Source organism: Emericellopsis cladophorae (assembly GCF_022114955.1).
Source record: "Emericellopsis cladophorae strain MUM 19.33 chromosome Unknown NODE_15_length_399893_cov_118_242817, whole genome shotgun sequence".
NCBI classification, from domain to species: Eukaryota; Fungi; Ascomycota; class Sordariomycetes; order Hypocreales; family Bionectriaceae; genus Emericellopsis; species Emericellopsis cladophorae.
This window is the reverse complement of record NW_026250940.1, coordinates 218,934-234,539: the sequence shown is the minus strand read 5'-3', so window position 1 is coordinate 234,539 and position 15,606 is coordinate 218,934. Positions and strand designations below refer to the sequence as shown.

Sequence of the window (15,606 nt, the reverse complement as noted above, 5' to 3'; positions counted from 1 at the left end):
AGGAAGTTACAACGTTCAAGTTCAATGATCTGGACAAAAGTGTTGCGGGGGAAATAAAGCCATGTATTACCAACCCTTGCTGATAAAGGTTGATAAGCCGACGTCGGCGGGGTACTAATTTTCCTCCCAGGGGGCCCTGCATGCAGCCTCCAGTCTCCGATGTCAGTCCGACCGCGCACAATTGGCGCATCGTCGCCGTCAGCATTTGCTAATGATTCGTTTCCTGCCATTACTGGTTCTCGGATTGGCTGTTTCTGATCAGCCTCATGTGCTCGTCGTGGGGGACCATTCCCCTCGGAGAAGCACTTTTCCAAGGCGCACCATGAACCAGCCACAGCATGTTCCAGCACGAACACAGCACTGAGAGTACCTGAGCCATCTCGCTAAGGTGCCAAGCGGAAATGCCAATGACATGGGCCTTGGACTCTCTTTTCCAAGGTGAGCAAATGGTGCATCGTTTTGGCCTTCTCAACACCATACCTGAGTGGTCGCCTAGATTGATGCATGAAAGACAATACGTGCAGTGTTTGTCACATGCTGAACCGTTATTGTGATGCTAACCTAGAGAACATCACGGTAAAGACTGGCCAAGCATAACAAGGTATTCCGCGCTTTCAGGCACTTCGCACCCGAGACAGTCAGTCTGATGAGTTGTAATGTATCTTATCAGCATGGACGACAGAGAAAACGTTAGGTTAATAAGTAGACACGATAATGAAAGACGCCCATCTCAGACCCGGACCCACCTCGACGCTCGCCGAATTGGTTCCTGGAGCTAAGACCCTGCATGGCACAGAAAAATGCATGATCTCATCGAGACAGCTCAAGCTCTCAGCTCATCTCATTCACATTTTCCACGCGTGGCGAGCTCTCTTTACGCGTTATTCCGGAGCGACGTATAGCTGAAGTCATTTCCGTCTGTTTCTTCCACGCAGCTCATCCGTCTATTGATCTCTACTTACTCCGGCAAGAGACATTGTTTCTCAAGCAGCTTCCAGTTATCATCACGCCATGTCAACCATCGCGAAAAAGCTCGTCGTATGCGGCGGCAACGGCTTTCTCGGGTCACGCATCTGTAAACACGCCGTCTCTCGCGGATGGACCGTCACCTCCATCTCGCGATCCGGCGAGCCTCACTGGGACGCCATCACTGCGTCCAAGACTCCCCCCTCCTGGTCCCAGTCTGTTGTGTGGGAGCGCGGTGACATACTCCGCCCGGCAACCTACGCTGCCCTTCTGAAGGGCGCCGACTACGTGGTGCACAGCATGGGTATCTTGATGGAGGCCGACTACAAAGGATTGGTATCTGGCAAGGAGTCGCCTGTCGCCGGTATCCAAAAGGTTTTCGCCGCGCAACGAGACAGGGGCATCAACCCCTTGGACAGGAAGCAAGGGCAGGATATCGTGCCCGAGAGCACGAACGATCAGCTCTCCTACGAGGTGATGAACCGCGACAGCGCAATCACACTGGCGAAGCACGCGGCTGAGGAGAAGGCCACCGCGTTCTGCTACATCTCGGCCGCTGGTGGCGCACCCGTCCTCCCGGCGCGATACATCAAGACAAAGAGGGAGGCGGAGAACACAATTACCACAGCATTTCCCGGCATGAGGGGTGTTTTCCCTCGGCCACCTGTCATGTACGATTCATCGCGACCAATCACTGTAGCCATGGCCGCGATGGTGGGTGGAGGTTCCATCTTTAATACCTTGACTGGAGGCTATCTCAACAGCTTCATGGGCGCAGCGGGGGCGAAGCCTCTCAAGGTCGACACCGTTGCCGAGGCGGTCATCGAGGCGTTGAGCGATGAGAGCATCGTGGGTCCGGTCGAGATACCACAGCTGGAGGAGCTGGCCTCGAAGGCGTGGAGGAAGACCATGCTGTGAGCATCTGACACATTGGAAAAAAAGCAACGCTGGACTGTACATTAAGCTATGATCTTTTGTTTGGTATGCCAAGGCATCTTTCATATCCTCGTCCCACGCTCAAAGTTGTCCCTGATGTCTTCCGTGTACTTGTTGTAGAACCTCGACAGTTTCTGGTTGAACTGCTTGTTCTTCTCGTTGATGTATGTGACGTCCTCGTCCTGGTCACCCTGTGCCATCCTGTCCCTCCTCTTCTTCATGCGCTGGTCATCGGCGCGTTGCAGATCACCCACCAGCCGATCAATCGCAGCCTTGTCGGGTTTGTTCGATGCAAACGACGTCGAGTCGGCCGTTGAATAAAAGCTTCCGTCCTTGTCGATGGCGATCAGCTCGCCAGTCTCCGTCTCCACAATGTCCAGACCTCCTGACGCGGCCGCCTTTTCGATCAAGGCCATCTTGTCCTTTTCGTATTGACCCATATCGGGGGCGATATTCCTCAGTTGCCGCTTGTACACCTTGTGGCTCTCAGCTGCGTAGTCCTGGAAGGCGTTGTTGTCGCGCGCAGCCGCCTTCTTCTTCACCCGCTTGTCCCATTGTTCGCTCTCGTCCACGGTCCAGTCCCATGCACGCTTTCGCTCAAAGTCGCCGCCCGCGTCCTCGATGTCCGCCTTTAGAAGTTTGTGGGCGGCCACATCTCGTTTGCGGTTGACGGCCTTCAGCTCGTTGGGGTCGGACGCCAGTCGCTGGTTTTCGCGGGACGCCTCTTTGAGATTGGTCTTTGCGCTGTCTTTTGCGCGAGCTTGGAGGGCTTTGAAGCGGGCAAGTCGCTCAGCTGCCGCGGAGGCCTTTGGTGTTTGTCCTTCGGTCTCGGGTTGTGATGGTGGCTTTTCAGATGGCCTGGAGTTTTCTTCCTGTGCCGCTGGTTGCCCGTCGTCAGGCTCCATTCTGCGCCTTTTACTCGGTGACGATGACATTGTGTTGACGTGTGCGATGTGGCCGAATCTTTGTGCAGACCGGCTCGAGGAGGTAATGGCTTCGAATTGTGTTTCAAATTGTGTGATTGTCGCAGAGCGAGCGTCCAGCCTCTCTCGGATGTAAGAAAGTTGAAGTGACGTGGGGCGACTGGCGGCGATAAGTCAGCACTCCGGAGTGGCTGGTGCAGCGAGATCATCAGCCACACTCTCCTGCCACGTCCCCTGGCAAACCATGTCTCGGCAAGCCCACTTCCCCAGACGCTCGCTTCAGCGGCCTCGGGCCCCGAGGCGCTAATGTTCAGGGCATCTGGGGGAAGCGGGCCCTTCTGAAAGATCAGCCCCTCCCCTGAAGAGATTGAATGCCGGCTTGGTTGCACTGGCAGCACTGAGTTCCAAGGTTGTAATGGCCAGGCAGCCCTGCCGCTCACATTATTATTAAGATGGCACAGCCGTCCGTTCACTGTCGCGTGCATGGAGAGTCCAGTCTTCCGGGCGCGATCCTCAACACACCCTCTCACCCAACCCATTCTGCCGCCAGGGGCGCCAATGAGTCAAACCAGCCCTTGACCAATGAACTAATTCAAGTTCAGCGCATCACTATCAGATGTCATGCTCGTCAGAAGGTTTCGCGCCACTCCATCGAGTCCCCCTCTCTCGAGATTGATCTCATGCACGCGTCGTGTTCAGAATCGCTTCGAGGAGGAGGACTCGAGGCAACAAGAAAGGGCCGCGCACAGATCTCAGTCAATACAGGAGCAAGTGAACTTGGACGGGTCATTCTTTCAGCAGCACCTCGCAGCACTAGATCAAGATTCGCACGCCGGATCGCAAGCTGACGAATCTTCAACCAAACAAGCGGAGTGGCGCAATTCGCAAAAGGCGTCTCGCGCTCACCGACGAAAGCTGCGCGCCGCCCTTCTCAGTAGCAAACATGGCGATGCAAGAGCGCCCCATGGCCTGGAAGAGAATGCCCTCGAGGATTCATGGTCTGCGAGTCAAGCCATGTTCGGGAGCCAGCAACTTGACCGGTCTGAAGATGAGTTCTCATCTCCAGAACAACGTGCCCTCTGGAAAGCCAAACTGAGGGAGATTCAGAGTGGAAAGAACAAAATGTTCCTTCGTAGGAGGAACCCAAACGGCGGGGTGTATTATGTCCTCAACAACGGCCGAGAGAAGAACATCATGCCGAAGCATGACGATGCTGATTTATTCAACATTTCTGGCCTCTTGCTGAATCTTGACGCTCTAGATCAGCACGGGGTGAGAGACTATAGCGAGGAGGATGAACAAGCTCTGGCGCAGACGTGGTCCGACACTCAGAGGCGCAGAGATGTCAGACAGACCATACGATCTATGCAGCATCATGTCGAGCTATCGAGAACTGCTTCACGGAAGCTTCTCAACCAGGCAACACACCCGATGCGCGTTATGAATCATGACCTGTTGTCGGTTGCCCTTAGGGGTCCGGGCGGGGAATCCGGGATGAGACTGTACGAGGACTCCAAGGTGAAGGATGAGAACGGCCGATTCATTGTCCGAGGCTTGACGCAGTCACGACTCGTTCAGCATCATGGTCTACCGGCGGCGGCTATACGCAGCACCCTTGAAGTCACTCAGACAGACGCTCGAAGCACGGAAATTCGCCAGCTGATCAACATGGGTGATCCTAGGAAAGCCTCCGACTACATGATTGATTTGCGATATAGACTCGGCCTGCCAGAGCATACGACCAGAGACGATGAACGTTTCCTTCGCTGGCTGTCGTTGCATCAGAGCAACATTGCCTTTGCGCAAAAAGACAAGAAGGCAATGCAGAAGCTTGAAGTCTGCAAGGCTTTGAGAGGCCAGATGCTCGACGATACGGGCTTGAAAAGGAGAAATCTCGTCAACATACGGCGCATGATTTTCCAGATCACGGACCCAGGCCTGTTTACTACAAATCTGAAGGGCAACGTCGCAACTGAAGGGGACCATGAATTGTTGCCTACGACTGGGGGGACAGATGACATGCAAAACGTCCCGCTTATGCTACGCAATGCTGTGGCCAGTGTCCTTGACGCTTGTGGCGATCGTGCGCTTCACTATGAGGTTTTGACGTTTGTCAACAACCTTCACATCCGCTTCCCGGACAAACCTGCCATGGCCATGTGCAAGTATGGCCTCCGGCTACGGGCGTTGGCTGGCGTCGGACTGCTAGACCTTGCTCGCCAGCAACTTCAAAGGTACCCGAAAGGCATTCCTTCTATCGTCTGGGCACACGGGAGGGTCGTAGAAGATGTCGGCGCTGCTATTGGTCTGTGGAATGCGCACATTGTCAAGAACAGCATTGTCCGGACCCCAGCGAGCAGAACAGCACTGCTTACAATCGCCACGGGCTGTAATGCGGATGGCAAGACCATCTACGAGGCATACCATGATTTGATGCTGCGCAAGAGCCACAGGGTGGAAGTTGAGGGCCGGCTTGACGCCTACATGAACTTTGTGGAGCTACTGGGACATTTGGGCGCTGTGAGGACACTGTGGTACTCTTGGAGGGTGGCTCAGGAATTACAAGATCGCCTCAACGAGCAGTACCGAGCGACAGGCCAACCCGCCGAGTCGATCACCGACGAATATCAGATAGCCCTGGCCAACGCATTGCAACAAGGGGAGCCTGGGGCAGGCGATGTTCTGGACAGCACTCTCGAGGCCTGCACGAGGGCCGACCTCATCTCGATGGGAGGTCGATCAGATGTGTCATCAGATGGGCACAGCACGCTCAGAGCCGTCTGGATCAAGGAGATGAGCTTGAGCGAATTCGAGGAGTGGATGGCACTGCCGCTGGCTCAATGGCTGCAGAACCTCAACAAGGGCGCTTTTCACGAGGCTCGATAGGCAATCAATGTATTACATGTAGTCCAGAAGGCTGGTTGAATCAAAAGTGATGATGTCCCTACCAATCGTCATTCCCATGAGGACCTTGCTCCTAGACACAAGTGACGGACGGGCACCATAATCGATACACAGGGTACTCCAGCCCTCTGGATTGATCGCCATGCAAATCTCTCAATCAGCGAACGTGCCCAAAGAAAATATTCTCCGTGGCCAAGGGCGCGGCTTCGGCCCGCAGCTATCCACATGGCCACCCATCGCGCGCATGCTAACGGAGGGGGTAAAAGAATCAGACAATGGCAAGACATGAGTGAAATCTCGAGTGACATGCCATGGTCAAATAGATGGGGTTACTGATACTGGTGGAGTAGCTTTCTCTCCCTGACTCGATTTTGGAAAAGACGGTGAAGCGAAACAGAGTCTGGAGGCATCGAGAGTTCGAGACGTCTTCTGTCGTTCCATGGCAGTCCGTGTGTAGAATAGTGATAGTAATAATTACCGGCCCAAGGAGAAGCAGCACTCCCTTGCATCCGCGGCCAATGCATGCAGTCCGCCAGTCCCCGGATATTCATCCTATTCGCTTGCAAGTTGTTGTTATTGTTGTTGTTGTTGTGCAACAAGACGACACACCCGTTCCCCGCTCGGGTGACTTGCCTGCAATGCGGCATGCCGGTACAGGACAACCCAAAGGCCAACGGATCAGGCACAAGGTTGTCTGTGGTGCGAGTGTGGCAAGGTCTTTTGTTTCTGCTACGACCCTCGACCAGTCTATTTGAAGACTCTCACTTGGCACACTCCCACTACGTACCTGGCTGGTGTTCATAGTTGGTCCACGATGAACAGGCTGGGGAATGTTCATCAGGGTTCCTGGATACAGTAATCCGTGACTTGGGCATGGTGAGATGGAGTCAAGGCCTCATTGCATGAGATGCCACGGCCCACGGAGCAATGGACGGGGCTGGATGTCGTTTGTTGTCTCATGAGCCCCTCCCTGGCGAGTCAATGCCATGTGTCTCAAATCTTCAAGAGGGGACTCTTCGTTCGGTGGACATAGCGGCATGTAGTGTTGACCGAAAAGGGTAAGCCGAATGAGGGGCCCCCCTTGGGTCCCTCTGGTTCGGCGTTAGAGGCTTATCCGTAGAGCATCACGTTATCGCGGTTGTCGCCCCGAGGGGCTCTGACTCTGAGTGCGGCTGGAGCGGGTAAACTTGCTGCAGTGCGGTCCGGAGGCATCGACCATGATATGGACCATGGTCATAAAAAGCAACCCCCACGTCGCGATAAGCCCGACGATAATCTACCAGGCGTGTCGGGTGGTGACACGACGTCTCGTGATAATTGGATTGTGTCCACGAAGAACTGCCCCGCATGAGGTCCAGTGCTTGGGGCACGAAGTTGGCCGTTCACGCGACACGCAAGCCACCACCTAGAACTGCGGTACAGTCGACTGATTGTGAGCAGGGCATATCACGCGTCCCTGAAACATTGCGTTGCTGCGGCGGACATGTCGCGGTGGAGGAGGGTTGTTGTAACTTGGAGGCTGTGTGGAAGTTCCACACCCAGTGGCATGGCTGGCTGCTGGCAGTGACTGGGTGGGGCCTGATCGCGACAGCGCACTACACGTACGTACACCGAAACGATTGCGGCATTCAGCGTGCGCGTTTCCGGACATGCACGTAGAAAGGGACCCTTTTAGCGTATTCGTGCGCTACTAGTCTGGCGGAGCAGCAAGGTGACGGGACATGAAGAATAGTGTGCGTGCCTGGGATGGTAGGTAGGTACGTAGCGAGAATGAACGACTGAATGTCAATTATTATTATGGACCTGGTATCCGTGCCGAAACATGCTCACCGGAGGCCGCAAGTGACATCGGACCCTCAGGGTCACAATCCAGTCGGCGCTGCTGCATGTCACTGGATTGATTGACCCTTGGGTGCCGACAGGCACCGATAGTACACCTTGAGGACACCTGGACAAGGCCATCCACCCGCGACCAAGTACTACCTGGAACGTACCGTGACCTGACAATTGTGGACAAGGCATGGACAGCCCCCCTGTATCCAGGCAGGTCCGGTCTGTGGGCAGTCGCGATGGATAGTCAGATTGGTGACAGCGACGGGTGTCCCTGGGGACCGAATGGTCAGATTGCGTGCGACACAGTAGCAATTACTATTCATCGTGCCTTCCACTGTTACGTACGCAGAACAGGCCATTGGACTATAAGTAAGGCAAGTGGCACTTGTTCTTGATGAATGATGGTTCTCTCACCAACTTCAAGTATCAGTCACGTCCTCAAGGTTTGAAGCTCTAGAAGCCTTCTTCTTGTACCCCACAATCGTGAACCACGCCCTCGACGCCGCATCCTCGATTGGCTCGCAGGGCTGCCAGCTTGGCGACGACGGCCACGCCACGGGTCCAGTCCCCGCTCTCGCGCTTGTTCTCAATCAATCACGGCACCGAAAAGAGTCACACGTTGCCTGCCTACGGATCAACTTACAGTGGATGTGCTCACCATAGATCACGGTCCAGGAATCAGGCAGAATCACAGAATCGTGCTCGGTGGAAAATTTTTGCATTCGCAGGCTCCTTAAACAGGGTCTCGGCCTCATTATTCCATCATCTTCACAGACCGAACAGCCTGCTCCGCTCCGTATACTTTACGACTACCATTGTCGCCAAATAAAGCACAGCTCAAGATCGACATTGACGCCATCCCGCCCGGCTTGAGCTCTGCCCTGGCCCTGGACATCCGGAAGCGTCACAGACTCACAGGCTACAGCAGCAATTTGTCTTTGGTATTGCCCTGCTCCGACCCACGCCTTCTTCTTTAATTTATTCCCCTGGAGGCTCGATCGGGCATTAATTACGTACGCCAACTCGATTTCCAGTCCCTGTCGATCCAAGGACAAAGTCACATATTCCTCGGTCCCCGGCGGCACGCACATTTGCCAATAATAGGCAGTGCCCTCCCACCGACTTCACCACCCCAACTTCCGCTTTCAGTCACTCTCGCTTCAGCTCGACTTGCATTCTCCTCCCAGTCATCAACTCACTCACTTGTCCACTGGCCCTGCCACGCTTCCTGGGAATTTCAAAGTCACATCCAGGCCACTCCCACACACTAGATCCATTGCCGGATCGGAATTCCACCCCTCCACCAGTAGCGCCCGCAACCTGACACTGTCGGGGCCGGTCTCGGTCTCCGTATCAGTGCGACTCACTGCCTGGCTGATATCGGCATATCAGCTTTCTGGAAGCACATGGCTTGATAAGACTGGCAAGCCCACTTCGATCTCGCCCTCGAGACCATCCCCCATATACACACCCACATTATCACAACATGCCTCACCAACGACGGAGGTCAGGGCATCTGTCCACAACCGCCTCTGCAACAGACGTGCGCAGTAAAGTCACTCTGTCCGACATGTCCAAACCACGACGACCGGCCATGTCGCGGAAGCATACACCAGTCAGCGCCCACAAACTTGGACGAAGTCAACGGGAACGGGAACGAGAGGTTCAAGACTCTTGGGACGGTGAACGAGAGAGCTTTCCGCAATTCTGCATGACCTGCGAGAAGCAGTTCACGCCCCATGATGGCACTGGCGTCTACTGCTCGGAGACGTGCCGCATACAGGATCAGTCGGCCGGTATCTCATCACAGTCCGCCATGCCTCGGTCCTTCTCCGTGGAAAGCAACTACCCGCGATACCTCGACATGTCTCCGGATCTGAAACCCCGAGACATTGTACCCCAGGCTTCGCCATCGCGCCCGACCTCGCTCTACCTCTCTGCATCACCCCCTGCGACTCCTGGCACATCAGCCTATCACTCTTCTGCCATCTCCGCCCTGCGATCGCTCAACCTCAACACACGGCCTCCAAGCCCGCCCAGTCCTACGGAAAGCAGCTCTGGGCAATTCTGGCCCTTCTCGGGACGGAGCGCCGCTACGAGCCCCAGCACTAGCTACACACGTCCCTCGGCGACCTATCTCTCGTCAACATACGACGGCGGCCTCAATGGCTACTATGGCTTGAGTGCCATGGACCGCCCCCTTCCAAGCCGGATGCCCACCTCCCACTCGCGACCCAAGAGCATCGACCTTCTCACCCCTCTGAGTGGGCGGTGAAAAAGGTGTGGCTGTCACTATACGTGAGCGAGCACCTACCATGTCTCTAGGAGGTCTTTCTTGGCTGTCTTACACGTGGGGGTGCTCGCTCCCCTGCTGATGGCTTTTTGCGGGGTTGCACTCACGACATGCCGGCCCTCCATTCAAGCCTCAAGATGATCATGATGGCACCCTCACTCTCACCGACACTCACATCACACCACAAGCTCCATTCCGAGCCTTTCCAAAAAATTCTCGAATTTCATTTCATTGGGGCGGCGTTTCTCTGCATCATCGTTCCGGCATCTCATGACACCCCCTCACAGGAGGCCGTGTCGGCGAGTCTCAACTTGTTTCCGCAAACTCATCCTGGGCAGTATACACAGGCTTCCCACATAATACATTGTTGGCATTTTCAAGACTCAGAAACTCTTACGTACGGTTCACGGCATTTATGAATAGCGCGGCGGATACACAGGCTGGAGAGAGACACGAATATCATTAGCATTTGCATTTACATCATACATGTAGGAGTATACATAGAGTACGAGATTCAGGCAGAAGATATATACATGGTTGGATGGCAATATATTTGTTGGGGAAATCAGGCAATCTATTACCATAGACACCTGCAGCAACTTGTCGATCCCTTCCTAATCAATCCAGATTTATTGCCTGGAATGATCCAGCTGAATGCTGTGCAACAATTGTGTTGGTCATGTCCGTGAACCAGCGTGGGCCATTGCTTCTTCTCTCCTAGCGCAGCTGCGCGAGACGATCCCCCCCCTCCATCTTCCCCACGTTTTGTCCCTCCCACCATCCTTCCACAAAGCTTGGCAGCGACGTGCACAGGGGTGGTCATGTGAGCGGAGTTGCGTAGCCGTGGCTTATCTAGCACTTGTCGAGCCTTGGCGGGATGCGTCGCGGTCGTAGACTGAACCCAGTATCGTGGGCTCCCCCGGCTTATCATGGGGCGCGATGAGGTCAGTGTCAGGTTCCTGCTACTTTGGGATAACCCGAGCGAGGGGGAGGGGGTATCGCCGGCCGTCCTCGCACGCGAGTTTGGTCACTTGCATGGAAACGCAAGATAAGGAAATGTGTGCGTGTGCAGCTTGTGTTGCGAGTTGTGGCCGATTACGACGTAGGCCACCCGTCCGACGTCCAGCAGTCGGACGTCAGATCAGGCCAATACAGCCCTTGCGAGTACTGATCATACACGGACCCCTCCAGGAACTGCAGATCCAGCGACGGCTGAGCGAGCAGCTGTTGCAACGAGGGCTCGGTTAATGCCATGCCGGCCGTTGTGGGCGCAGCCTCGGGGGCAAAGTAGGGCGCTGGTGTCATGCCGCCCTGACTAGTAGCCCCTTCGCCGATGCCTGCCCCTGCCGTCTGAGCAAGGGAGTGGCCTGTCTCCGTTGCGCTGCGCTTGCTGTGCATGGCATCGAGCACGGCCTTGGTCGCGTCCACGTGGTGCCAAAACTCGTGCGCTGCAAAGTTGCCTGCCTCCTTGAGTTGTTCAAGGAAACTAGCCGCGTCCTCAAAGGCATCCCGATCGCAGGCACTTTCTTTTGTGCCCAGCAGGCTGGACACGGCGAGGACGAGGAGCGCCGAGAAGAGATACTGCGTGTAGAAAAAATCAAAGGTGGCAAAGGTGCCGTCGACCCATGCCTCAGTGAGGAGACGAATGGAATGTCGTGCACAGCGGATGCACGTCTCAGCCAAGGTGACGGCACTGGCAGGCAGTCGAGCGTCGCTTGCGGCGGAAACAGGCGATGATTCGATGTACGTGCGGAGTACGTGAAGCAGGACAGGCCGCGTTGTCAATATGGCGCACTGGGAGAAGGTTCGTAGCTGGTTCGACGAGCGGGACGCAAAGCGGCTTACCTGGTTGAATGACAGATGGAGAGAAACTGGCTTGGGGACGGAATCCGCAAACCCCTGAGCGTCAACATGAAGGTGACTAGGTAGCTCCTCTACCCAGACACGCAGATCAGTCAGAGCCTGCTGCACCCTGGCGGTGAATGTCTTGCCGGTATTCCTCCTCCCGTAGATTGATCGGATGGTTCTCGTGACAACGCTTGCAAGCCGCAGACTGGCGATGTAGTACGCAGCATCGGCAAAGTCACCAGCGAGTTCCGGGGCAACGACGACATCCGACGGGAGTCCAACGTCGATATCCTCATCCTGCACTGCAGGAGGGTGGCCAAGCATGGACGCCCACATCCTGTCAATGATATACGCGGACCAGAACACGCGTTTCCTGTGCTCGCAGACGGCTGCGTCCCCTATCTGCGAGGGCGGAATGTGTAGATGCAGGCCTATGACGATGGCCATGCGCATAGAGGTGCCCGAGATCCAGTAGGCGCTGTACCGGCGGTTCAGGGCGAGCGAAAAGAAGGCCAAGATGAGGCGGGTTTCGATTGCCTCCACGTTGGGCCGTTCGTGGGAGCGGCCTATGACCCTGAGGGCTTTTGCAAAGTATGCCATACCTGGAAAGGCCTTGTCGGAGGCCGACCTCGCTGAGTAGAGCTCACCGACGGCAAACAGCGCCCACAGCTTGCCCCTCTGAAAGGAGTCGCCCCAGGACAGGTCTTGGATACTCCTCTCGAGGTTGTCCAGGACGATGCTACGACGGACAATGTGATAGGAACGGCTCAGAGGTTTGAGCGCGACATCGACGAGGAAGCGGCTGCGTGAGGGACCGGGCCACTTGATGTCAGCATCACCAAGCGCTATGAGCTGACGATCTGGGGCGTAGTTGACGCGTGGAAGATGCTTGTGCTGAGGCATCTGAGCGTCGGAGATGACCTGCCGAAAGCGGGTTGCAAAGGCGGAATCGGCCACCGCGGCCATCAAGATGGGCGTGTCCGTGACGCTGGTGTTGATGAACCATGGGCGCACATCCATATTGTCCGTCCTCGCTGGGTCGGCGACCGTCTCCAGGCTCTGTTGGCCAGCGATTCTGCTGGGGGGCTGGCCATTGTCGTCTTCTGTGGCACCGAGGGTACCGCCTGTCTCTGGAGGCGTGAGCTGGTGCTTGAGCCTTTTGTTTTCCTCGAGAATCTTGTCGATGTAACTGTTGGCGGTGGTGAGATGCGTGTTCCACTTGAGTGCGAGGCTTCTGGTGAGAGCGTCCTCACCTTTGAGTCACCTTGACGAGGCGTGAACGTTGGGGGAAGGTGCATTCATCGGCCTTGCCTAGTTGACGGCATGTCTCGCATGGATGGCCTCCAGTGCATTTCACTTTTCGTGCATGACATAGTCGGCATCTGTTTGTTCGTTCGACCCAGTTAGTCAATGAGGCATTGCAGGATCTGGACGCGAAGGCCACCTTACGCAGTTGACTTGGCTTTTGGCAGCTTCCCTAACCGTGAACTTGGCGAGGAGCCGCGCTTCTCACTGAGTGCCTCGATCTCGGACGGCATGAGGTCTTCTTCATGTTTTGCCAGGTGGTCCATGTCTCCGAGTCCATGACTGTGGGGTCTCTGGCGCCTTTTCACGAACCGGACTTTGTCATTCCAAAGATCCAATGGCTGTTATTGTCACGAATCTACGGATACCAGGAATCGGGACAATCCGCAAGGCTGTACCGTATTAAATTGCAATACCCGAAGTCGGCAGCCGCTCCAAAGCGTTTAGCGGGTGCGACAGTGACATGCCGAATCCGCCCGCTGATTGGGCCAAGCAAGCTCCAGCCCCAGTCCTCAATGGCCTGTAGCTCGGGGAAAGCCGCTGGTTTTTAGGGCATTCACTCGTGGCCAGGCGCCTTGATCATTCGCTCCTATTGTCAATCTATCATCACCACTCCTCCGTATTAGTACTTGCCATCCCTTCTTTTTCGAGGACAATTAATCTTCTTCCGGCACCATGTAGGCTGTTGTGGCTTCAAAATTACGACCACCACTCCTGCTCGCCAAATCCCAGCTCTCGCCCAACAACCTCTAGACTCTGTCTCTGCGCCTGCGCATACCAGTCCTCCATATCCATAGGTTTCACCCCCAATGCTTCCACCAGCCCGTCAAAGTCCGATATGGGTGGCTTGAGATCCAGCCCTCTTTGCGCCTGCAGATTTGACTGAAAGATACCGGCCGCCGAGAAGGGCAGAAAGTCCTCGTACGTGACGGGTCTGAACGTCACGATACCTTCATCCATGAGCTGCTCCAGCAGTGACGTCTTCTCATCCCTTTTTGACACTGGGGTCTCTGCGGGCATCCTGGCTAGACTGAACTCGCCGTAGATGAGCCCCTGCTGCCTCAACTCTGACCAGTCGTCCGGGAATCTTCTGAATATCTCTCGTGACACCGCCTCCGCTGCCTGCACAGAAAGTCCAGCTGTCCTGCTCATGCTCTCAGTCAACAACTCGTCGTACAGCTGCCGTCCCTTGGCCGTCACCGCCGCGCCACGCTCCTCAATCTCGCCAAAACGAGCCTTGTGCGTGGCCTGGAAGAGCTCCCTCTCGTCGGGCGAGGGCGAGTCCCTGGCGTTCCCGTCCTTGAGGAATTGCACGCTTTCTTCGAGAGCCAGAAAACTCGTCTGCCGCAGGAGTATGGGGCATTTCCGGGCAGGCGGCCCTTCGATACGTGACTTGACATCCATACCTGCCTATTTCATGGCGATTTGCATGGCGGCAATATTCAGTGTCCGGGGTGTGAGGTGATTGATGTGAGCGGTCCTAAAGCATGCAATGTCCGCGAGGATTGGGTGCTCCGCCCGCAGTATCTGGTATTCTTTGTGCGTTGACGCAGCGAGACGCTGCCAGCTGAAGGTCTGCAGAGCTTGTGAAATAAAGAAGGCTGCCTGGTCCTCATCGAGTCGTCCCTGCTGTGCATCGGCAACATCTAGCAATGCGAGCAGGGCGTCGGTAAAGATCTTTCGATTCTGGAGCATTTTCCACGCCAGAGTCCTTGCCTCATCGCGCTGGATGAGGTCGGGACGGAGGAGTGTCGTGAAGACGCGAAAGGGATTGACGTCTAGGCTCTGGACCTGCGTTGGTCGGAAGCATGTTGCATGCATGGGCAGGCCGGCGACGGAAAGATCATAGTATCCGACAGGATACATGCCCAGCACGGAGAATATCCTTCGGACAGTCTGCAGTTCAAATGGAGTACCCAGACGAATCGCACCATGACGCTCGGCCGCCAGGGACTCTGGGCTCGATCTTGTGTTGGTTTGGCCGGTCCCTCGATCGAGGGTGTCGCTGTTGACGTCTGTTACGAGGCTCATCAGGTCCCCATATAGAGGCACCTCTTCGCGATACATGGCGGACATGGCCGCGGCGAAGCGGCCTCGTAGAGCATCAGGGTCGGCCCAGGTGCGGTCCACACTGAGTGTCCTGATCTGGGTTTCTGTCTGTATGGTCGTAGAAGACATGGTGGTATATTGAGATGACAAAAGGAGGACTAATGGTCCATCAGTGGTCTCGTTGCTCTCCTTGATATACTAATGCCTAACCCCCTAGCCGAGCTCGAATACGAGCGTCGCGTATGCATCATCCATGCCTATCACTAATAATCGGCCGCTTATCGCTAAGCTGCTACCAACAGTGGCAAGATGTGATGAGGAGAGGCTGTTTGATGCGATAAAAGATATGAAGACCGCCACCTTATCGACGCTCATGACACCAAGGCGCATCCAGAACAGGCATTGGCGTCGGTCATACTCCGTAGATCCACAAGATTGACATAACGTCGGATAACAGGTTGCCTATTCGGCGGGGATCTCGTGGTCGACGCTGGATCCTTTGGTGGTGCCCGACTTCGGCCAAGATTACAATTGCCCGAGCACAGGTGT

General features: G+C 55.6%; 6 protein-coding genes across 6 annotated transcripts; 3 read left to right on the top strand and 3 right to left on the bottom strand.

Annotated features, from left to right (window-relative positions):
• Nucleotides 1–1,011: 1,011 nt before the first annotated feature.
• On the top strand, nt 1,012–1,884 carry J7T54_002419 (uncharacterized protein; the record flags this gene model as incomplete). Its single annotated transcript, XM_051505596.1, has 1 exon — nt 1,012–1,884. One exon carries the CDS (start codon nt 1,012–1,014, stop codon nt 1,882–1,884), a length of 873 nt encoding a protein of 290 aa, XP_051363038.1.
• Nucleotides 1,885–1,964: 80 nt separating this feature from the next.
• J7T54_002418 (Pre-mRNA-splicing factor-like protein) lies at nt 1,965–2,837 on the bottom strand (the record flags this gene model as incomplete). The annotated part of the gene is made up of 1 exon (XM_051505595.1): nt 1,965–2,837. One exon carries the CDS (start codon nt 2,835–2,837, stop codon nt 1,965–1,967), a length of 873 nt encoding a protein of 290 aa, XP_051363037.1.
• Nucleotides 2,838–3,839: 1,002 nt separating this feature from the next.
• Nucleotides 3,840–5,711, top strand: J7T54_002417 (uncharacterized protein; the record flags this gene model as incomplete). The annotated part of the gene is made up of 1 exon (XM_051505594.1): nt 3,840–5,711. The coding sequence occupies one exon, from the start codon at nt 3,840–3,842 to the stop codon at nt 5,709–5,711; it is 1,872 nt and encodes a 623-aa protein (XP_051363036.1).
• A 3,337-nt stretch (nt 5,712–9,048) lies between these two features.
• On the top strand, nt 9,049–9,837 carry J7T54_002416 (uncharacterized protein; the record flags this gene model as incomplete). The annotated part of the gene is made up of 1 exon (XM_051505593.1): nt 9,049–9,837. The coding sequence occupies one exon, from the start codon at nt 9,049–9,051 to the stop codon at nt 9,835–9,837; it is 789 nt and encodes a 262-aa protein (XP_051363035.1).
• Nucleotides 9,838–10,950: 1,113 nt separating this feature from the next.
• On the bottom strand, nt 10,951–13,005 carry J7T54_002415 (uncharacterized protein; the record flags this gene model as incomplete). The annotated part of the gene is made up of 2 exons (XM_051505592.1): nt 10,951–12,892; nt 12,968–13,005. 2 exons carry the CDS (start codon nt 13,003–13,005, stop codon nt 10,951–10,953), a joined length of 1,980 nt encoding a protein of 659 aa, XP_051363034.1.
• Nucleotides 13,006–13,707: 702 nt separating this feature from the next.
• J7T54_002414 (uncharacterized protein) lies at nt 13,708–15,186 on the bottom strand (the record flags this gene model as incomplete). The annotated part of the gene is made up of 2 exons (XM_051505591.1): nt 13,708–14,414; nt 14,568–15,186. 2 exons carry the CDS (start codon nt 15,184–15,186, stop codon nt 13,708–13,710), a joined length of 1,326 nt encoding a protein of 441 aa, XP_051363033.1.
• Between the last annotated feature and the right edge of the window lie 420 nt (nt 15,187–15,606).